Below are 23716 nucleotides of genomic sequence, written 5' to 3' on the forward strand. Positions count from 1 at the left end.
GACAAAATGAGGAAAAGAAATCCAGAAAATCACATTGTAGGATTTTGAATGAATTTATTTGCAAATTATGGTGGAAAATAAGTATTTGGTCACCTACAAACAAGCAAGATTTCTGGCTCTCACAGACCTGTAACTTCTTCTTTAAGAGGCTCCTCTGTCCTCCACTCGTTACCTGTATTAATGGCACCTGTTTGAACTTGTTATCAGTATAAAAGACACCTGTCCACAACCTCAAACAGTCACACTCCAAACTCCACTATGGCCAAGAACAAAGAGCTGTCAAAGGACACCAGAAACAAAATTGTAGACCTGCACCAGGCTGGGAAGACTACATCTGCAATAGGTAAGCAGCTTGGTTTGAAGAAATCAACTGTGGGAGCAATTATTATGAAATGGAAGACATACAAGACCACTGATAATCTCCCTCGATCTGGGGCTCCACGCAAGATCTCACCCTGTGGGGTCAAAATGATCACAAGAACGGTGAGCAAAAATCCCAGAACCACACAGGGGGGAACTAGTGAATGACCTGCAGAGAGCTGGGACCAAAGTAACAAAGCCTACCATCAGTAACACACTACGCCGCCAGGGACTCAAATCCTGCAGTGCCAGACGTGTCCCCCTGCTTAAACCAGTACATGTTCAGGCCCGTCTGAAGTTTGCTAGAGAGCATTTGGATGATCCAGAAGAAGATTGGGAGAATGTCATATGGTCAGATGAAACCAAAATATAACTTTTTGGTAAAAACTCAACTCGTCGTGTTTGGAGGACAAAGATTGCTGAGTTGCATCCAAAGAACACCATACCTACTGTGAAGCATGGGGGTGGAAACATGCTTTGGGGCTGTTTTCCTCAAAGGGACCAGGACGACTGATCCGTGTAAAGGAAAGAATGAATGGGGCCATGTATCGTGTGAGATTTTGAGTTAAAACCTCCTTCCATCAGCAAAGGCATTGAAGATGAAACGTGGCTGGGTCTTTCAGCATGACAATGATTCCAAACACCGCCCGGGCAACGAAGGAGTGGCTTCGCATTTCAAAGTCCTGGAGTGGCCTAGCCAGTCTCCAGATCTCAACCCCATAGAAAATCTTTGGAGGGAGTTGAAAGTCCGTGTTGCCCAGCAACAGCCCCAAAACATCACTGCTCTAGAGGAGATCTGCATGGAGGAATGGGCCAAAATACCAGCAAGTGTGTGAAAACCTTGTGAAGACTTACAGAAAACATTTGACCTCTGTCATTGCCAACAAAGGGTATATAACAAAGTATTGAGATAATTTGTTATTGACTAAATACTTTTTTTCCACCATAATTTGCAAATAAATTCATAAAAAATCCTACAATGTGATTGATTATCTGGATTTTTTTTCTAATTTTGTCTGTCATAGTTGAAGTGTACCTATGATAAAAATATGAGAGGCCTGTAATTTTCAAGTGGGAGAACTTGCACAATTGGTGGCTGGCTAAATACTTTTTTGCCCCACTGTATTTCTAAATACCCCAGAACACGGTACACCGCCCAAGCCTACTTTAAACATCAATGGAAGTGGAGCTCAATATTAAACCACCCACATCAAATGAGGAGCTAACAGTAAAGTACCGTAGGCAGAAACAATGGCTTCCATGTTAAAAAGAGCCAGCTGTACTTAATAGCAGACCATAGGCAATCGTCACCCCACTATGGAGAGACAGAGACAGACAGACGTCACTGCCTGCCATTGGACATAAACTGGAGAGAAGCTTAACTAAAAATCAACTATATTTTTTCAACTATCAAAGAAATATCCTAAAACCAAAAATAGCATACAGCTTTGACAGGTCCCTCTTGTAAAGGAGATGTTTTATTTATCAAATGGGATCAACTGTATAAATAAATGATACATTAACGTAAATAATATGTAATGTTAGAATGGATGAGTGTGTCTGAGTATCTACTATCTGAGAAGGTTCTCTCACCTGACCTACTTTCAGCCTGCAGAACCATAATACCTGAATGTCTGCCACAAACACAGCAACAGCATGGTAACCACATGTTAATATAATGGCAACTGGCTTTACCCCACGGGAAGTAAACAAGGAAGGGAAAGAGGGATCAGGTAGAGTGAGAGGGGTAAGCACAGATAAATGTACAGGTGATTTAAGCAGAGAATGGACAGCATGAAACAAGGAGAAGATGAGAAGACAGAGTAGGAACAGAGAAAGAGCAGAGATGGAGAAGAGGACAGGAAGGAGGTAAACACACCCATCCCTTTCACAGAGTTACCTTCAGGAGTGAGGCGACTTACAGTAGGCTGTTTCTGTCCCTCTCTCACACACACACACACACACACACACACACACACACACACACACGGTCGTACAGTACCTGTTTAGTCGTGGCAGGGCGGGCAGGGCAGGGAGGCCAGTAGAGACAGAGTAGTGCACCAGCAGCAGGACAGACAGAGAGACCAGCACGGCAGAGTTAATGACCACGGCCCCCCCCACAAAGCCAAAGACAAACAGCAGTATACGCCCCGGGCTCATGGCCCTCCCTGAACATGGCCCAGCGCCCCACACTGCCGGGACCAGGGGAAGGGGGCTAAAACACACGCCTCTGAAGCTTTTACACACTGTCCCTGGATCACAACGCCAAGAAGTATAATCCCCTTGGTGTCTGTCGACAAAGTACACCTGACATACACACGGTCTGTCGCTGACTGCTGGAGTGAGAAGAATAGTCAGGTACAGGAGATCTGGTTCAGAGTAGAGCAGTCTCGAGCTATGTGAGCTCAGACCAGCAGGCCAACAAGCGACAGCCACAGAAACAACAGCAGCAGCAATCCCATTAGCAGCAGCGGTGGTGGTGGCGGCGGCAGAGAGAGAGACAGAGCAGCAACTGCTACTGTAGAGTAATGCCGGCTTCAGTTCAACACTACTGTGACATCATCCAGAGAGAGAGAGAGAGAGCGGGTGGACACTGGCTTCGCAGCGGTTTTCCCTTTCTCCACTCTTTTGATGTATTGTATCCTCTTTCTGTCAGACGATACTCTTGCTTGTCCTTTCTTTGCTAAGCTGCGACACTGCTGCCGCTGTACAGTCTAGAATTCTCGCTCTCCACTCCCTCTCTCTTCCCCCCCGCCTCCCTCCCCTCTTATCCCTCCCTTTTGGATGCTGAGGCAGCATTAGAGCTAGTAACATATGCCTCCTCCCAGCTCGATGCTGATTGGCTGAGCCAGGGAGCGACTCGGAGGACAAACCTGTGGATACTGGCAGCGCCTGCTACTACTGAAAGACTGGAGGGCTGCTGCCACACACATAACACATAATGTAACACCTGTGTTAGGGGAAACCGCTGAAAATTACAAATGAGTGCCTTGTGAACAAACACAAAATGTTTAAATCTGTTTCAATCACAATCTGCTTTAATGTAGTGGTCAAAGTAAATATCCCTCTCTAGACCGTTCAAAACGGAGGCTTATCCAGCGTGAGACCATGACCTCTTTTCACTGCTGTTTGACTCACTGTTCTGATCTGCTCAGCAGACTAACACACTACAGCTCTGAAACCCTCTAATCATCACACTGAGATTACTGCAGCTGACCACTGACAACTTCTAGCTGGTTTATATACAACAGAATAGTCCCACTCAATCTCCATATCCCAATCTCCTCCTCCACTCCCTTCAACTCAGATCCATTAAAATGTCATCACCTACTATCCTCTCTTCGTTTGCCTGCCCTCTCCCTCTGCCCTGCTCATCCCATCCTCGCTTGCCCTCTCCCCATCCCATCTCCTCTCCCATCCCCTTGCCTGCCCTCTCCTCCCATTTCTCTTCTCTTCTCCCCTCCATCAGGTTCTGAACTGCCTGTGGAGAACAGCAAGCATTGGAGTGTTGCCTGCAGTGATGAAGCACCTCACATCAACTTACTCTCTCAGGGTTAGGAGCCAACTATGCCAATGAATCTTGATGTGCCATACTGATACGGATATTGTACACTAAAATACAAAAACACACACGCTACCCAGGATGTACTGACCACAAACCAGCAGTGTATTTGGGATACTGTACACGCAGTGATTTTGATAGTTGTATACAGTACCAGTCAAAAGTTTGGACACACCTACTAATTCAAGGGTTTTTCTTTATTTTGACTATTTTCTACATTGCATAATAGTGAAGACATCAAAACTAGGAAATAACACATATGGAATCATGAAAAACTAAAAAGTGTTCAACAAATCAAAATAAACGCAGCAAAAAAAAAGAAAAGTCCTCTCACTGTCAACTGAGTTTATTTTCAGCAAACTTAACATGTGTAAATATGAACATAACAAGATTCAACAACAGACAAACTGAACAAGTTCCACAGACATGTGACTAACATAAATGGAATAATGTGTCCCTGAACAAAGGGGGGCTCAAAATCAAAAGTAACAGTCAGTATCTGGTGTGGCCACCAGCTGCATTAAGGACTGCAGTGCATCTCCTCTTCATGGACTGCACCAGATTTGCCAGTTCTTGCTGTGAGATGTTACCCCACTCTTCCACCAAGGCACCTGCAAGTTCCTGGACATTTCTGGGCGGAAATGGCCCTGGCCCTCACCCTCCGATCCAACAGGTCCCAGACATGCTCAATGGGATTGAGATCCGGGCTCTTCACTGGCCATGGAAGAATACTGACATTCCTGTCTTGCAGGAAATCATGCACAGAACGAGCAGTATGGCTGGTGGGAATGTCATGCTGGAGGGTCATGTCAGGATGAACCTGCAGGAAGGGTACCACATGAGGGAGGAGGATGTCTTCCCTGTAAAGCACAGCGTTGAGATTGCCTGCAATGACAACAAGCTCAGTGATGGACCCTCCACCTCCAAATTGATCCCGCTCCAGAGTACAGGCCTCGGTGTAACGCACATTCCTTCAACGATAAAACGTGAATCTGACCATCTGACCAATCTGACCATCGCAATTTATTGCCCTGGCCATATCTGCAGTCCTCATGCCTCCTTCCAGCATGCCTAAGGCACTTTCACGCAGATGAGCAGGGACCCTGGGCATCTTTCTTTTGGTGTTTTTCCAGAGTCAGTAGAAAGGCATCTTTAGTGTCCTAAGTTTTCATAACTGTGACAATTGCCTGTAATTGTCAGTAAGCTGTTAGTGTCTTAAAGACCATTCCACAGGTGCATGTTCATTAATTGTTTATGGTTCATTGAACAAGCATGTGAAACAGTGTTTAAACCCTTTACAATGAAGATCTGTGAAGTTATTTGGATTGTTACGAATTATCTTTGAAAGACAGGGTCCTGAAAAAGGGCCGTTTCTTTTTTTGCTGAGTTTATATTTTTGATTCTTCAAAGTAGTCACCCTTTGCCTTGATGACAGCGTTGCACACTCTTGGCATTCTCTCAACCAGCTTCACCTGGAATGCTTTTCCAACAGTCTTGAAGGAGTCGCCACATATGCTGAGCACATGTTGGCTGCTGTTCCTTCCCCCTGCGGTCCAACTCATCCAAAACGGGTTGAGGTCGGGTGACTGTGGAGGCCAGGTCATCTGATGCAGCTCTCCATCCCACTCCTTCTTGGTCAAATAGCCCTTTAAGCCTGGAGGTGTGTTGGGTCATTGTCCTGTTGAAAAACAAATGGATAGTCCCACTAAGCGCAAACTAGATGGGATACTGTATCGCTGCAAAACCATGCTGTGGTAACCATGCTGGTTAAGTGTGCCTTCAATTCTAAATAAATCACAGACAGTGTCACCAGCAAAGCACCCCACCCCATCTCTTCCTCCATGCTTCACGGTGGAAACCACACATGCGCAGATCATCCGTTCACCTACTCTGCGTCTCACAAAGACACGGCAGTTAGAACCCAAAATCTCCAATTTGGACTCATCAGACCAAAGGACAGATTTCCACCAGTCTAATGTCCATTGCTCATTTTTCTTGGCCCAAGCAAGTCTTCTTTATATTGGTGTCCTTTGGTAGTGGTTTCTTTGCAGCAATTCATCCATGAAGGCCTGATTCACGCAGTCTCCTCTGAACAGTTGATGCTGATGTGTGTCTGTTACTTGAACTCTGTGAAGCATTTATTTGGGCTGCAATCTGAGGGGCAGTTAACTCTAATAAACTTATCCTCTGCAGCAGAAGTAACTCTGGGTCTTCCTTTCCTGCGGCAGTCCTCATCAGAGCCAGTTTCATCATAACACTTGATGGTTTTTGCGACTGCACTTGAAGAAACTTTCAAAGTTCTTGACATTTTCCAGATTGACTGAACTTCATGTCTTAAAGTAATGGACTGTTCATTGAGCTGTTCTTCCCATAATACGGACTTGGTCTTTTACCAAATAGGGCTATCGTCTACATACCACCCCTACCTTGTCACAACACAACTGATTGGCACAAAAGCATTAAGGAAAGAAATTCCAAAGAAACTTTTAACAAGGCACACCTGTTAATTGCAATGCATTCCAGGTGAAGCTGGTAGAGAGAATGCCAAGAGTGTGCAAAGTTGTCATCAAGGCAAAGGGTTGCTCCTATGAAGAATCTCAAATATAAAATACATTTTGATTTACTAAATTATTCCAAATGTGTTATTACATAGTTTTGATGTCTTCACTATTATTCTACAATGTAGAATGTACAATGTACAAATTATAGAAAACCCCTTAATTGTAGGCGTGTCCAAACTTTTGACTGGTGCTGTAAATGACCTTACCTTGATCTGCTTGTGCTTGTGTCCGAGGGTGTCTCCTGCTGGTGTTTGGTACGTTCCAAGTGCTCCATGTAACTGTGGATCATCTGCATGGGGCATACCACAGGGAGACGGGTTAGCGTGGGCAGGGAGTGTCCCTTTTCGAATACATTGTTGAAGATAGCTACTGTTTCTTATGGAGTTTTGCATCCATGTACAGCTGGAACAGACAGCCTCCTGGCATGTGGGGTACCATGTACAGTTGGAACAAACAGCCTCCTGGCATGTGGGGTACCATGTACAGCTGGAACAGACAGCCTCCTGGCATGTGGGGTACCATGTACAGTTGGAACAGACAGCCTCCTGGCATGTGGGGTACCATGTACAGTTGGAACAAACAGCCTCCTGGCATGTGGGGTACCATGTACAGTTGGAACAAACAGCCTCCTGGCATGTGGGGTACCATGTACAGTTGGAACAAACAGCCTCCTGGCATGTGGGGTACCATGTACAGCTGGAACAGACAGCCTCCTGGCATGTGGGGTACCATGTACAGTTGGAACAGACAGCCTCCTGGCATGTGGGGTACCATGTACAGTTGGAACAAACAGCCTCCTGGCATGTGGGGTACCATGTACAGTTGGAACAAACAGCCTCCTGGCATGTGGGGTACCATGTACAGTTGGAACAAACAGCCTCCTGGCATGTGGGGTACCATGTACAGTTGGAACAAACAGCCTCCTGGCATGTGGGGTACCATGTACAGTTGGAACAAACAGCCTCCTGGCATGTGGGGTACCATGTACAGTTGGAACAGACAGCCTCCTGGCATGTGGGGTACCATGTACAGCTGGAACAGACAGCCTCCTGGCATGTGGGGTACCATGTACAGTTGGAACAAACAGCCTCCTGGCATGTGGGGTACCATGTACAGTTGGAACAAACAGTATCCTGGCATGTGGGGTATTCAGCTGTCAACTGTGCACTGTGTCAGCTTCTAAAAATCGCATTTCCATCCATATTTAAAATGTCATGTTCTCTATGCAGGCCAGAGTGGTCTGTTTTGGCGTCTGGGCCAATGTGTTTGTATTACATTATGGAAAACAGACTTTAGACAGACTGAGTTGAGGCAACATATTTAAATGTAGGGAGTCTCTCTCAACAACAGGATGCAGACCTGGGTCTCAAACATTGGTCATATACTTACAAATACTTTACTTTTACTTGCCCAGTACAATGGTAAGAATGGAACAGTCCCAATCACAGATGGTGTCAATTCTGAAAGTAAACTAAATTCCAATTCCAAATTTTCCTAACTGAAAAGCATTGGAAGAGAATTGGAATGTCATTGTAATTTCTGAATTGATATGAAATTGACCCCAACAATGGTCCCAATACGCACTGCAACACACTTCCCTTCCCTCCTCATACCTCTGTGTGCCTCTGGTGGAGGGCATTGTACTCCTTCTTCAGCTCTGCTTCTCGTTCCTCCATTCTACCGACTGAAAGAGACGTGTGATCTCAGTTAAAACATAACATGGTCAATGAGGCAAAATAACACTGTTATAAAGAACATAGAAAAGCCTTTTGTGTCCAGTTAGTTAAAAGTGAATGCAATCTTGAAACATCAGTAACATCTGTCCGTGAACATCAGTAATATCCTTCTCAAAACAGGCTTCCAAGATGAAAAACCAAATAAAGTACCAACTGCTGTCAGTTGTAGTAGCACTGCATGACCACCAGGTGTCATTAGCGCACTAGTAACAACACTGTCTGGCTCACTCAAACATTCATGCAGAGATATTTTACACAGCTTTGGGTTAGGGGTCCCTGAGCAGCCATAATCATGCCATGAGTAAAAACGTTTCCCTATGAAGAATTTCAGGAATTCTATGCTGTTTCATACACAAAGTTGTACCATTCATCACACACTCGGAAGCAATGTTTAAACTGTACGATAAAAAAAGCACAAGCAGGAACCCAAACACACTAGCCTACATTAGAATCAACTCTACTCTATTTCAGTATAACACATAGCTCTGAAACTTAATCCACTGTAGGAAACTTGGCTGGCTTGGACTGTTTATAGTGAAAACACCATGACAATATCCTGTGTGAGTGTTCAGATGACTGCCCAGCCTTATAAATGGTGGAATTTGTATTTGCATGGCCCGGTGCCCTGGGTGGGTGGAGATTTCAATTAAAGGACCAATGGAATGGTCTAAAATGAGCTAACTCCGCCCACCCGGGCCATGCGAAAAGAACTCAACCAATGCCTTCACAAAGACAGAGTGTGTGAGGCAGACACACTAACCCAAGCAGGAATACCATCTGGTCATTGACAATGACCCTCCCAACACAGCGTGAGGTGTTTGTCAGTAAATGCTAACAAAGTTATCTAAATCAAATCTGCTACCCCCCTCTACATTTCTCTATGATAGCACGGCTAACAGCGGACTGTGGTTTTTTGTCGTTGCCTCTTAGTGGAATATGATATAGGTCTGGAATTTGCTTCAGTAGAACACAGGCTTCAAACCCAGACCGTCAGAGGTGGTTTAGTGAATGCCTAGGACTTAGCTCTGCTGTCTTTGTGATTTACTTGTTACCATTACTAGTGACTACCGGTAGACAAAGAGGAACCAAGTAGAGAATGAACAGACAGAAATAACCCTTTAGGAATTCACCTGCTGTGTGTGTATTGGAAAGTGGAAGTGTGTTTAGGGCTTGCGGTCTACTATATCTGTCCTGTTCATCATCTACTCTACCCACACCTGATGAGCAATCTGAACTATGAGCTGGCCTCATGAGGAGTGTTCTCACATCTAAATGACTCAACACATGCGTATTACTGCTCAGCCTCTCCCTATCTAGTTCCTGTGTGTGAGAGCGAGGGAAATATCATGGCTAAAAGAAGAAAGAAGTGAAATAAAAGAAAGGAAGAGGTGGTGACAGGGGAAGGGGGGGAAAGACAACATTGGAGAGAACAAGGACTGTGGACCTGGCTGTGAGTGTTGGTGAATATCAAGTCAGGCGGTGTGTCTGTGAGTGTTGGTGAATATCAAGTCAGGCGGTGTGTCTGTGAGTGTGTGCACTCAGTTGGCAGAGAGCAATACATGTACTTCCCCATAAAGTGGTTAGTTAACCCGATCAGAGTCAAACACCAATTCAGCAGACCGGAATAAACTTACTTTGATGTGTGATGCAGAATGAAATTAAAGTCTCTATTGAAGACTGCACTTATAAACACGTCCAAACAACCCCCTTATAGACTGCACTTACAGACACCTCTGAACAAACCCCCCACCACTGCTGAAAATAATCCTAGGGGAGACACTGATTAGGGGTTCACAGCTCCAGTCCTAAAAGATAATGATTGATTGATCAATTATGTAACTGATAGAGTATTATGGTGGAAATTACAAGATTGTTATAATACCTTCATTGCATCAAATGGTTGTTTTATGCAAAAGAATAAGTGGTTGTTAGAACACTCATCTGTGTGTGTTCTACTGAGGATGGGCCTCTGGGAGATAACACTGACATGAGATTTACAATGTCTTTTGGGTGACAAAACCTAGAGAGACCGCATTCCAGAGCATGAGTTAATGTTTCTGTTCTATAAGGTACCAGGGAGAGATGACCCCAGGGCCAGACCTTGGAGTCTAAACAATGAGAACCGTTTTTACAGCAGATACACTCTGCTGTGAATTATAAGTAACTTTTATACAAATCTTAACCTTGTGACCCATTCTATACATCTGTTGTTCGTCATGTAGGTTGAAAGGGGTGTATCTTGGCTATAAAAAAATACCTTTTTACTATTGTCTCGGGGCTCTCAACAAATCATTTGAGGGTGATTCGTCGACCAGCCATCATTATCGTAGAGCACTCAATTGATTCACTTTATATGTGTGTGTTGTATTGACCTGCTTCCTTATTAATAAGTGATTAAAGATTTAGTTTAAGTATAACTCTGACTTGTGTGATAAATTGGTCTCTCCTCATTTGATAAAGAAATTAACCACCACAGTATGAATCTGTCCTTTTGTGTGTTTGTTAAGACTCACTCTGGTCCGAGTAGTTCCTGGTCTTGAGCTCCATTTGACGTGTGTGAGACTCCAGCATCACCAGTCGACCCTGAAGGTCCTTCTTCTCCATGTCCTGACTGTCCTCAAACACCATGTACCGCTACAGACAGACAGAGAGTTGTTAAAACACTGTATAACACAGTGTGTAACACAATGGCATGTGTCCATGTGTGTTAAGTACTTGTGAGAAAGGTCATTGATCTCTAGCCAACAGACAGGACACATTGCTAGCTGTATGCATCATGTTTGTCAGATTCCTTCTGCCACCACCTCCTGTGATCCTTAGAGACAGACAGACACACAAGTGAATTGGGAGAGACTAGGGACTGACTCAAATCTGGAGTGAGATCAATGAGACAAAACCCACCTGTCTGCGTCTGTCTGCAGATGCATTCAGTGTGCTGTTTTGTGTGCGTCTGTCTGCAGATGCATTCAGTGTGCTGTTTTGTGTGCGTCTGTCTGCAGATGCATTCAGTGTGCTGTTTTGTGTGCGTCTGTCTGCAGATGCATTCAGTGTGCTGTTTTGTGTGCGTCTGTCTGCAGATGCATTCAGTGTGCTGTTTTGTGTGCGTCTGCAGATGCATTCAGTGTGCTGTTTTGTGTGCGTCTGTCTGCAGATGCATTCAGTGTGCTGTTTTGTGTGCGTCTGTCTGCAGATGCATTCAGTGTGCTGTTTTGTGTGCGTCTGTCTGCAGATGCATTCAGTGTGCTGTTTTGTGTGCGTCTGTCTGCAGATGCATTCAGTGTGCTGTTTTGTGTGCGTCTGCAGATGCATTCAGTGTGCTGTTTTGTGTGCGTCTGCAGATGCATTCAGTGTGCTGTTTTGTGTGCGTCTGCAGATGCATTCAGTGTGCTGTTTTGTGTGCGTCTGCAGATGCATTCAGTGTGCTGTTTTGTGTGCGTCTGCAGATGCATTCAGTGTGCTGTTTTGTGTGCGTCTGCAGATGCATTCAGTGTGCTGTTTTGTGTGCGTCTGCAGATGCATTCAGTGTGCTGTTTTGTGTGCGTCTGCAGATGCATTCAGTGTGCTGTTGTGTGCGTCTGCAGATGCATTCAGTGTGCTGTTTTGTGTGCGTCTGCAGATGCATTCAGTGTGCTGTTTTGTGTGCGTCTGCAGATGCATTCAGTGTGCTGTTTTGTGTGCGTCTGCAGATGCATTCAGTGTGCTGTTTTGTGTGCGTCTGCAGATGCATTCAGTGTGCTGTTTTGTGTGCGTCTGCAGATGCATTCAGTGTGCTGTTTTGTGTGCGTCTGCAGATGCATCCAGTGTGCTGTTTTGTGTGCGTCTGCAGATGCATCCAGTGTGCTGTTTTGTGTGCGTCTGCAGATGCATCCAGTGTGCTGTTTTGTGTGCGTCTGCAGATGCATCCAGTGTGCTGTTTTGTGTGCGTCTGCAGATGCATCCAGTGTGCTGTTTTGTGTGCGTCTGCAGACGCATTCAGTGTGCTGTTTTGTGTGCGTCTGCAGACGCATTCAGTGTGCTGTTTTGTGTGCGTCTGCAGACGCATTCAGTGTGCTGTTTTGTGTGCGTCTGCAGACGCATTCAGTGTGCTGTTTTGTGTGCCTCTGCAGACGCATTCAGTGTGCTGTTTTGTGTGCGCCTGCAGACGCATTCAGTGTGCTGTTTTGTGTGCGTCTGCAGACGCATTCAGTGTGTTGTTTTGTGTGCGTCTGCAGACGCATTCAGTGTGTTGTTTTGTGTGCGTCTGCAGACGCATTCAGTGTGTTGTTTTGTGTGCGTCTGCAGATGCATTCAGTGTGTTGTTTTGTGTGCGTCTGCAGATGCATTCAGTGTGTTGTTTTGTGTGCGTCTGCAGATGCATTCAGTGTGTTGTTTTGTGTGCGTCTGCAGATGCATTCAGTGTGTTGTTTTGTGTGCGTCTGCAGATGCATTCAGTGTGTTGTTTTGTGTGCGTCTGCAGATGCATTCAGTGTGTTGTTTTGTGTGCGTCTGCAGATGCATTCAGTGTGTTGTTTTGTATGCTTCTGCAGATGCATTCAGTGTGTTGTTTTGTATCTGTGGATCAAGAGACAGTCGGTCTTCAGTTCTATTCAGTGGATGTCAGACAACAGGTTCAGAGCGCCAGCTCCTTGGTGCCCACACACCACTTGTGTGTGTGTTGCACTGACAGATCAGTGTCCGGCAGTAAGTTCTTGTTGTTGTCCATTAGAGCTCAGCACCAGTATCTTCACATCGACAATTGTTGTAGTTTTTCTGTTGATGGGAACGAGAGAATCTGTCTGTAACTGGAGAACTCTGCCGCTGCCAGCAAAAACTTTTGAGAATGACACAAATATTAATTTTCAAAGTCTGCTGCCTCAATTTGTATGATGGCAATTTGCATATACTCCAGAATATTATGAAGAGTGATCAGATGAATTGCAAAGTCCCTCTTTGCCATGCAAATTAACTGAATCCATCAAAAACATTTCTACTGCATTTCAGCCCTGCCAGCTGACACCATGTCAGTGATTCTCTCGTTAACACAGGTGTGAGTGTTGACGAGGACAAGGCTGGAGATCACTCGGTCATGCTGATTGAGTTCAAATAACAGACAAGAAGCTTCAAACGGAGGGTGGTGCTTGGAATCATTGTTCTTCCTCTGTCAGCCATGGTTGCCTGCAAGGAAACACGTGCAGTCATCATTGCTTTGCACAAAAAGGGCTTCACAGGCAAGGATATTGCTGCCAGTAAGATTGCACCTAAATCAACCATTTATCAGATCATCGAGAACTTCAAGGAGAGCGGTTCAATTGTTGTGAAAAAGGCTTCAGGGCGCCCAAGAAAGTCCAGCAAGGGCCAGGACCGTCTCCTAAAATTGATTCAGCTGCGGGATCGGTGCACCACCAGTAGAGCTTGCTCAGGAATGGCAGCAGGCAGGTGTGAGTGCATCTTCACGCACAGTGAGGCGAAGACTTTTGGGGGATGGCCTGGTGTCAAGAAGGGCAGCAAAAAGCCACTGCTCTCCGGGAAAAACATCAGGGACAGACTGATATTCTGCAAAAGGTACAGGGATTGGACTGCTGAGGACTGGGGTAAAGTCATTTTCTCTGATGAATCCCCTTACCGATTGTTTGGGGCATCCGGAAAAAAATCTTGTCCGGAGAAGACAAGGTGAGTGCTACCATCCGTCCTGTGTCATGCCAACAGTAAAACATCCTGAGACCATTCATGTGTGGGGTTGCTTCTCAGCCAAGGGAGTAGGCTCACTCACAATTTTGCCTAAGAACACAGCCATGAATAAAGAATGGTACCAACACATCCTCTGAGAGCAACTTCTCCCAACCATCCAGGAACAGTTTGGTGACGAACAATGCCTTTTCCAGCATGATGGAGCACCTTGCCATTAGGCAAAAGTGATAACTAAGTGGCTCGGGGAACAAAACATCAATATTTTGGGTCCATGGACTGCCCAGACCTTAATCCCATTGAGAACTTGTGGTCAATCCTCAAGAGGTGGGTGGACAAACAAAAACCCACAAATTCTGACAAATTCCAAGCATTGATTATGCAAGAATGGGCTGCCATCAGTCAGGATGTGGCCCAGAAGTTAATTGACAGCATGCCAGGGCGGATTGCAGAGGTCTTGAAAAAGAAGGGTCAACACTGCAAATATTGACTGCCTCAACTTCATGTAATTGTCAATAAAAGCCTTTGACACTTATGAAATGCTTGTAAATATACTTCAGTATTCCATAGTAACATCTGACAAAATTATCTAAAGACACTGAAGCAGCAAACTTTGTGGAAATTAATATTTGTGTCATTCTCAAAACTTTTGGCCACGACTGTACACCTGGCGACAGTGTCAGCATGCACTGCACCCTGCCCGCCACAGGAGTAGCTAGAGCGCGATGGACAAGGACAACCCAGCCGGCCAAATCCTCCCCTAAGCCGGACGATGCTGGGCCAATTGTGTGCCACCTCATGGGTCTCCCGGTTGCGTACAGTAAAACGTACAGTAAAAGAGCTGAACCAGCCAGTGACAGTTTAGAGACCCATTAGAACAGTGTTGCAGGCTTTGGGTCTGGCCCAGCACCAACACACCTGACACTAGATTGAGGTGAATCCGGTGTTATAACACAAGGCTGGAACTAAAGTTGCCCTCAGTCACTGCCGACACACGTATACAGTCTTGAGTCTTGTGATCATAGAGCTGTGTGTGGATGCAGGGCTTATCGACCAGAGCCCATCGGCTGGGATGAGCAGTCATCTGCTGCGGGATTGACTCACCCGAGTCCCCTGCTCTGCCGGAGGCCTACTGGAACAAATAGGCTCTTCTCTACATGAAGGCAACTTTCTATGTCAGAAAGCAGATGAAGGCATTCCTCAGAATGCCTTTTACGAACATTAAATCATTTGTTTGGCTGCAGGTGTATTCAAGGCCCTGTTCAAATGGTTAGGAAACCATAAGCATAGCGAGACAACGAGAGGGCAAGAAAGAGAGAAATGGATTAAGAAAACGATGTGGGAAGGTATGAGAGAGGGTCTGAAGGGCAGTAAAGAAAAGACACAGACTTCCTCACAGTAAACTCCAAGTAAAACAGCAAATCTAATAAGAGCATTAGGCTACATGAGGCCTGGACTGGACAAGAGGGCTGGGAGAAGAGCAATAGGAGGGAGAATTGATCAGTCAACAACACTAAACACAAGGCTCCACGTCACATATGGTTTTAACTGTCATAAAAGCATAATACCCAACATCAATCCCTAGAACCTCACCCCTCTTCCTAATCCCTTAGACTACCCCCCCACATACACCACTTTCTCCGTGCTGCTAATCATATGACCCATAGTTGGGTGTTCATAAGACAACGCTCCAGAGAAAGAGTTTCTCTAGTCTCCATCTACCTCCTCTTCCCCCTCTCCTCCTGACCATGCATAATGCTCCCTTTGTCCCTTCACACACACAAACTTTCCCTCTCTCACACACACACAGCTCTATCACACAGACACACACACGCTCCATCTCACACAGCTCTCTTTCTTTCACACGCACAAAGTGCCCCAGTGTATCAACATTGTATTGACAGAGAGTTTTATTAAGTGCACAGAGTCTTCTTTGGATTGCTGCCTGGGTAGAACAGGGCAGCTGGGATAGCAGGATTGCGCTGCCAGAGAGGAGATCAGATATCACAGATCTGGAAGTCACTAAAAGGGTCATGCATCTGTGTTTGGCAAGATCCTGAAGTTAGATTTGAGATGAGTTTATTAAACATGCAAATCAACTTAAAATATTGTTATAAATGTGTTCCTTGGTTTGAGGGTCAAGTGTGTGTGTATTGTGCGTGCATTAATGTGTCTGGGGTTGGAGCAGGTCACAGCACGATCTGTCAGAGCGTTTGTGATCTTCCAGCGAGACAACATTATAAGAACAAACATCATGTGAACAGGAACACAAAGACCTTTTCACTTTCAACAAGTCAATAACAGCCAGGGGGTATTCAATCAAAGCCTGTTATAATTTTTGCTCAAATCCCAATTGACTATAATATGAAATCAGAACTGGCTCAACATCAAACATCCCGATCATTGTCCAAATCAACAAACAATATGAATGGTTTAGGCTGTGAAATTCAACTGCGGGGCTAACTTAATTAAAACTGATGAATTGGGTTCAATACCTGGTCGTTACACAAATTATGTCAATTGTAACAGCACCTTTTTTTTTTACAGCAGAAATGTAGGTCTAATCCAGAGAGCCACGTTGGTAGTCCTGACTCTCTGTATGTGGTGTGTGTGTCAGTCCTGACTGCTCCTACTCATCCTGGGTACAGATGCAAGACAGTAACAGCTCCTGCCTTTAACAGGCCCATAGCTTAGGGAGGGTTCTGCTCTGTTCAAGCACTCATCAGCTAACTACAGCAAAGTATGGGCTGAGCGACTGTGGGGGTTTGTTTCAGTACAGTGACAGAAACTGACAGCTGGACTAGAGCCTGGGTTTGACGTAGGGCTGGGCGATAAATCAATATCGAGAGGTAATTACTTCCCTCAATAACCATATAAAAACATCTACATTCATTTCAACAATATCGATATAGAATAATTAGGTCCAGCAGTCCATTTCACCTACGTGATGTAGCAGGAAAGTGCGGAAAAGTGACAATATGCACGTGGAGAGGTATACGGCCACTAAAAACCACTTAGCACCTCGAGTGATGGAGTAGCCACTATTAACCACGAAAAATGACTGATTTAGGCAAAAACAGTGGCAGTAATAGCCATGGAGAAGAAGCAGCTTCCCTCTAAGACATTATTGATAAAAAAAAAGGGTCCAACTGTTTCAGTTATTTGGAAGTGGTTTCGCTTTTTGAAGTCCGACAAAGATGCAAAGTATGCCGTAGACAGGTGGCTACCAAGTCTGGTAATACGACAAACTTTTGTCACCATCTGAAGCAAAATCACTCCTTGGAACATGCAGAAAGTTTGAGCCACAATATTGATAAACGCCCCTCAAGCACCAGCTAATCTCGGGATGTTCGCCCGAAGCAGTCAACACTGACAGCGTTTATACCCTATGAGCAAACATTGAAAAGACACAAGGACATCCCAAACGCTAGTATGCATTGCATTGCTGAAGACATGCTACCAATTAACACAGTCAAAAATGAAGGTTTAAAGTGGTTTATCAATTTAATTGACCCCAGGTACGTGCTCCCTGGCCGCAAACATTTCTCTCACATCGCACTGCCTAAACTCTACGCCGAGTGTATGGAAAAGGTTGAGGAACAGCTCAAGACATATTTTATGTATGTTGCTACTACTACCGATCTGTGGTCTAGTCACACATCAGAGCCTTAAATTAGCTTCACTATCCACTATATTGACAGAGTGGAATCTTCGTAATAAATGCCTTCAAACATCATACTTTCCCGATGACCACACGGGTGAAGCTATAGCAGAAGGGCTCATTGACGCTCACGCCTCCTGGGGACCCAGTCAAGACAGACAGGTCTGCATTACAACGGATAGTGGTGCGAACATTGTGAAGGCCGCTCAAATCAACCAATGGACCCGACTGCAATGTTTTGGACATCGTCTGCACTTGGCCATTGGTAAGTAACCTTGTCAATTGTGTATATTGACGTGATTGGATAGAATAAATTAAATGTGCTTCCCCCCCCATCAACTGATTAAGTATTACATTTGTACATAACTAAAGGGATTATTGTGATTTTAACATTTTATTAAAATGTATTGATTTCTCTTACAGAGAGTGGGTAGAGACAAAACGGGTGCATCGAGCAATCGAGCAAGAAAGTGGTAGGTGCCTTTTCCTATTCGTGGAAAAAGAAGAGACCTGGCAGTTGATCAAAAAGAACACAACCGACCCCAGCACAAGTTTGTGACGGAGTCGCCTACCAGGTGGGGATCACATCAAAAGATGGTGCAAAGAGTACTGGAGCAGGAGAAAGACATTTCACAGGTCTTGTCCAGTGACAGAAGACCCGGCACTGAGCTCCCACCTATACAGATATAGTTGTTCTTGAGTCCATAAACCAGGCATTGACCCCACTCCTAGAATTCACAGATGCTCCACCTGGTGAGTCTTATGTCAGTGCGTCTTACCTGAAGCCAGTACTATACCTGTTCAATACAAAGGTCATGAAACAGGGCTCACCCAAACAATCAAAACAAATTAGAAATATGATGATCTAGCCACAGATGACCTCCTGGACATAGTCTCGTTGGTCGACCCTCGGTTGAAAACACATTACATCAGAGGAGAAGATGGGCCACATAAAAGCAAGAGCTGTCTCAGAGATGGTCAATGAGGGACATGAAAACCCAAGCCCAGCACAGGGAGACATTGCTGCTGCTGCTGCTTCACCACAAATGCCAGCTAAAGAGAAAGTTTTTTCAAAAAGCCATGCTCCACCACCACAGGTCTTACTGAAATCCAGCTGGTAGAAAAGCAACTCAGCTGCTACCTTCAGTCTCCTGATGCTGACAGTGAAACCAATCCACTGGACTGGTGGAAGATCCACCCCAAAAAAAAAGATCCACCTCAGAGCGTGTTTTTAGCACAGGTGGCAACATAGTGACCTGCCATAGGGACCGTAGACAGACTTGTCTTTCTTGCAACTTATAAGACAACAACCCAACATAAACTGATGTGCCATTAGGCTAACAGTTAATGCATATCGACTTGCACTATTATATCTTAAGGGTTTACATATTTATTTTTAAATGTGGAGTTAAAATGTTATTTGTGAGTTCTACTTCTGACAATAAGAAACACTGAAGCCTTTGGATTGTTCAGGCATTCTTGAGCAGATATGCACCTTTTAAACATTATTAGAATAATATCGTGATAATGGACAAAAAAAAAAGTGCTTTTCTTGCAAAAAGGACATTTCTAAGTGACCCCAAACTTTTCAACGGGTGTGTGTGATATATATACACACACACACACACACACACAGTGGGTTGAACAAGTATTTGATAACCTGCAAAATCGGCAGTGTTTCCTACTTACAAAGCATGTAGAGGTCTGTTATTTTTATCATAGGTACACTTCAACTGTGAGAGACGGAATCTAAAACAAAAATCCAGAAAATCACATTGTATGATTTTTAAGTAATTCATTTGCATTTTATTGCATGACATAAGTATTTGATACATCAGAAAAGCATAACTTAATATTTGGTACAGAAACCTTTGTTTGCAATTACAGAGATCATAAGTTTCTTGTAGTTCTTGACTAGGTTTTCACACACTGCAGCAGGGATTTTGGCCCACTCCTCCATACAGACCTTCAGGTTTCGGGGCTGTCGCTGGGCAATACGGACTTTCAGCTCCCTCCAAAGATTTTCTATTGGATTCAGGTCTGGAGACTGGCTAGGCCACTCCAGGATCTTGAGATGCTTCTTACGGAGCCACTCTTTTCATGCTGGAAGACCCAGCCACGGCCCATCTTCAATGCTCTTACTGAGGGAAGGAGGTTGTTGGCCAAGATCTCGCGATACATGGCCCCATCCATCCTCCCCTCAATACGGTGCAGTCGTCCTGTCCCCTTTGCAGAAAAGCATCCCCAAAGAATAATGTTTCCACCTCCATGCTTCACGGTTGGGATGCTGTTCTTGGGGTTGGACTCATCCTTCTTCTTCCTCCAAACACAGCGAGTGGAGTTTAGACCAAAAAGCTCTATTTTTGTCTCATCAGACCACATGACCTTCTTCCATTCCTTCTCTGGATCATCCAGATGGTCATTGGCAAACTTCAGATGGGCCTGGACATGCGCTGGCTTGAGCAAATCAAATCAATCAAATCAAATGTTATTTGTCACATACACATGGTTAGCAGATGTTAATGCGAGTGTAGCGAAATGCTTGTGCTTCTAGTTCCGACAATGCAGTAATAACCAACGAGTAATCTAACCTAACAATTCCAAAACTACTACCTTATACACACAAGTGTAAAGGGATAAAGAATCTGTACATAAAGATATGAATGAGTGATGGTACAGAACGGCATAGGCAAGATGCAGTAGATGGTATCGAGTACAGTATATACATATGAGATGAGTAGTGTAGTTTACGTGCGCTGCAGGATTTTAATCCATGACGGCGTGGTGTGTTACTAATGGTTTTCTTTGAGACTGTGGTCCCAGCTCTCTTCAAGTCATTGACCAGGTCCTGCCGTGTAGTTTTGGGCTGATCCCTCGCCTTCCTCATGATCATTGATGCCCCACGAGGTGAGATCTTGCATGGAGCCCCAGACCGAGGGTGATTGACCATCATCTTGAACTTCTTCCATTTTCTAATAATTGCGCCAACAGTTGTTGCCTTCTCACCAAGCTGCTTGCCTATTGTCCTGTAGCCCATCCCAGCCTTGTGCAGGTCTACAATTTGAACCCTGATGTCCTTACACAGCTCTCTGGTCTTGGCCATTGTGGAGAGGTTGGAGTCTGTTTGATTGAGTGTGTGGACAGGTGTCTTTTATACAGGTAACGAGTTCAAACAGGTGCAGTTAATACAGGTAATGAGTGGAGAACAGGAGGGCTTCTTAAAGAAAAACTAACAGGTCTGTGAGAGCCGGAATTCTTACTGGTTGTCATGCAATAAAATGCAAATTAAATACTTAAAAAACATACAATGTGATTTTCTGGAATTTTGTTTTAGATTCCGTCTCTCACAGTTGAAGTGTACCTATGATAAAAATTACAGACTTCTACATGCTTTGTAAGTAGGAAAACATGCAAAATCGGCAGTGTATCAAATATTTGTTCTCCCCACTGTGTGTATGTGTGTGTATATACACACACACACACACACAAACAACACAATGTCCTTGTTTTGGCAAGAAAAGCTATTTTTTTTGTCCATTAAAATAACATCAAGTTGATCATTAAATAGTACCCGCAAAACACCAGTCTCAACGTCAACAGGATGCTGGCCTTCTAGGCAGAGTTGCAAAGAAAAAGCCATATCTCAGACTCGCCAATAAAAAGAAAAGATTAAAATGGGCAATAGTAACAGACACTGGACAGAGGAACTCTGCCTAGAAGGCCAGCATCCCACAGAGGAACTCTGCCTAGAAGGCCAGCATCCCACAGAGGAACTCTGCCTAGAAGGCCAGATGCTCCAGATACTCAACCAGTCTAAAGGCGGCCAGTTTGAATGCTTCTTTAATCAAAACAACAGTTTTCAGCTGTGCTAACATAACCCTTTTGCAATTTTCTAATGATCAATTAGCCTTTTAAAATTATAAACTTGGATTAGCTAACACAACATGCCATTGGAAGGCATGAGTGAAGGTTGCTGATAAATGGGACTCTGTATGCCTATGTAGATATAAATTTTTAAAATTATTTTATCTGCCGTTTCCAGCTACAATAGTCATTTACAACATTAACATTGTCTACACTGTATTTCTGATCAATTTGATGTTATTTTAAACTGACAAAAAGTGATTTTCTTTCAAAAACAAGGACACTTCTAAGTGACCCCAAACCTTTGAATGGTAGTGTATATCGTAATAATTTGTCATATCGCCCAGCCCTAGTTTGACATGTCTATAAACCTGTGAGAAACTGACACAGCTGGACTAGAGCCTGGGTTTGACATGTCTATAAACCTGTGAGAAACTGACACAGCTGGACTAGAGCCTGGGTTTGACATGTCTATAAACCTGTGAGAAACTGACACAGCTGGACTAGAGCCTGGGTTTGACACGTCTATAAAAACCTATTTGTACCCTCCCAGGTGGCGCAGTGGTCTAGGGCACTGCATCGCAGCGCCAGCTGTGCCACTAGAGACTCTGGGTTCGCAGCCGGCCGCGACTGGGAGGTCCGTGGGGCGACGCACAATTGGCCTAGCGTCGTCCGGGTTAGGGAGGGCTTGGTCGGTAGGGATGAGACATCCGGCCGGCTGCGAACTCAGAGTCTCATCGCTCACCAGCGACTCCCGTGGTGGGTCGGGCGCAGTGCGCGCTAACCAAGGTCGCCAGGTGCACAGTGTTTCCTCTGACACATTGGTGCGGCTGGCTTCCGGGTTGGATGCGCACTGTGTTAAGAAGCAGTGCGGCTTGGTTGGGTTGTGTTTCGGAGGACGCATGACTTTCGACCTTCGTCTTTCCCGAGCGAGTTGTAGCGATGAGACATTAACTACTAATAATTTGATACTACGAAATTGGGGAGTAAAAGGGAGTAAAATTTTAAAAATTAAAAAAAATTGAACTATTCGTCACACTCATCCACTGACTCGTAGGACAAGGACGGCTCCTGGAAAGTTCACTTCAGGTAAGCGCAAACTCGACCCGACCTCAGTTTTCCAGACCCAATTCAATGACATACTTTTTTAGTCGTTCCTGATAACCGCTGTGAACTGACAACTAGGATATGGTGGAAAAGGCATGAGTGTGCTGTGGGTCTGACAAATGACATAACCCTCTGACATCATCATCCTGAACCGGTCCATGACCTCAGGATGTCTGGAGGAATGTGTCCCAGGAGTATCCTGGCCGGAGTGAGGAACTCAGGAAGTCTCGTTTTCCCAGGAATTTCCTGCCTGGCCCTGCTCTTCCTCTCTCTGTCTGTAGTGAAGAGTAACAGTCCATCTCGAAGAGTTCCTGTGGTTTCAGCTCTGGGAGAGATCAGTGCTACACTGGACTTACTGAGACTGTTTGGGTCTGTCTGTTGCTTGAGTCCCAATAGTATTAAATGGGTTGTAGTACTTGTGACCGGGGTGTTCATCTGCAGTGTTGCTCACGAACTGAGAACCATCATGTCTCTACTTACAGCCTAGCAGGTGTCTGGATTTTTACAGTCCTGCGAACGTGAATGGGTTTTTTAGAGCCTAACGAACAACATGACTGAGTTAGCCAGGCCTGTATGTAAAGCAAATTAAGCAGACAGTTTTCAACCTCGAAGTAAACACCTAGGCATCACACTGGTAAATAATTTAACATTGGACTCATGCTTTTTCTATTTGTTTATAAAGTGCTTGTGAAGTAATTTACCCGTTTATTAAAAAATTACGAACCATCTCGATTCTTGTTGTAATTCGCGAGATCCACATGCCAATGAACTGCAGCTCTGAGGAGAACGTCAAGATCAGTGCAAAGCAAATGACTGGAGGGACACACACACACACAGTCCCTGGCCAGACCCACCTAGTGTGCAAATCATGACATGTCTAATAAAAACTAGGCCTACATAGTATACTACAAGAGCTCTCAGTATTGGTGGCTAACGGCAGAGAATGCTGTGACATGACAAAGTGAGAGATAAGTCGCAGATTTGGAACATTACACTGTGACCTTCAAATGTTGTCTAAGTGGTCAGAGTTAACACTAATAGTGAATGAAGTTGAAGGGCAGAGCACCACACACAATCCATAACCAGCACTACAAAAGAGGACTCCAAAACCATGCTCAGAGAAAGCAAAACATTTAAAAACAGGTGAAGCATACAGCATTGCTGCTGTCAACTGCTAAACAAGGATCACCTGACCTGTAAA

The 23716-nt window shown here is 44.7% G+C and overlaps 1 protein-coding gene across 9 annotated transcripts in view; it reads right to left on the reverse strand.

Annotated features, from left to right (window-relative positions):
- LOC110502839 (C-Jun-amino-terminal kinase-interacting protein 4) overlaps positions 1-23716 on the reverse strand; it is a 55614-nt gene that overhangs the window by 26202 nt on the left and 5696 nt on the right. For 5 of the 9 annotated variants that reach the window (XM_021581170.2, XM_036960555.1, XM_036960553.1 and 2 more), the window contains exons 2-4: positions 10733-10853; positions 8097-8167; positions 6690-6772 (exon numbers count right to left, since the gene is read on the reverse strand). In XM_021581170.2, the coding sequence (XP_021436845.1) occupies positions 6690-6772; positions 8097-8167; positions 10733-10853 (275 nt within the window). Of the gene's footprint in view, positions 1-2362; positions 3081-6689; positions 6773-8096; positions 8168-10732; positions 10854-23716 lie in introns of those variants that run through there. The other 4 variants (XM_036960557.1, XM_036960556.1, XM_036960559.1 and 1 more) reach the window with 4 other exon arrangements.

The sequence above is a fragment of the Oncorhynchus mykiss genome, chromosome 23 (genome assembly GCF_013265735.2).
Source record: "Oncorhynchus mykiss isolate Arlee chromosome 23, USDA_OmykA_1.1, whole genome shotgun sequence".
In the NCBI taxonomy this organism is placed as follows: Eukaryota; Metazoa; Chordata; class Actinopteri; order Salmoniformes; family Salmonidae; genus Oncorhynchus; species Oncorhynchus mykiss.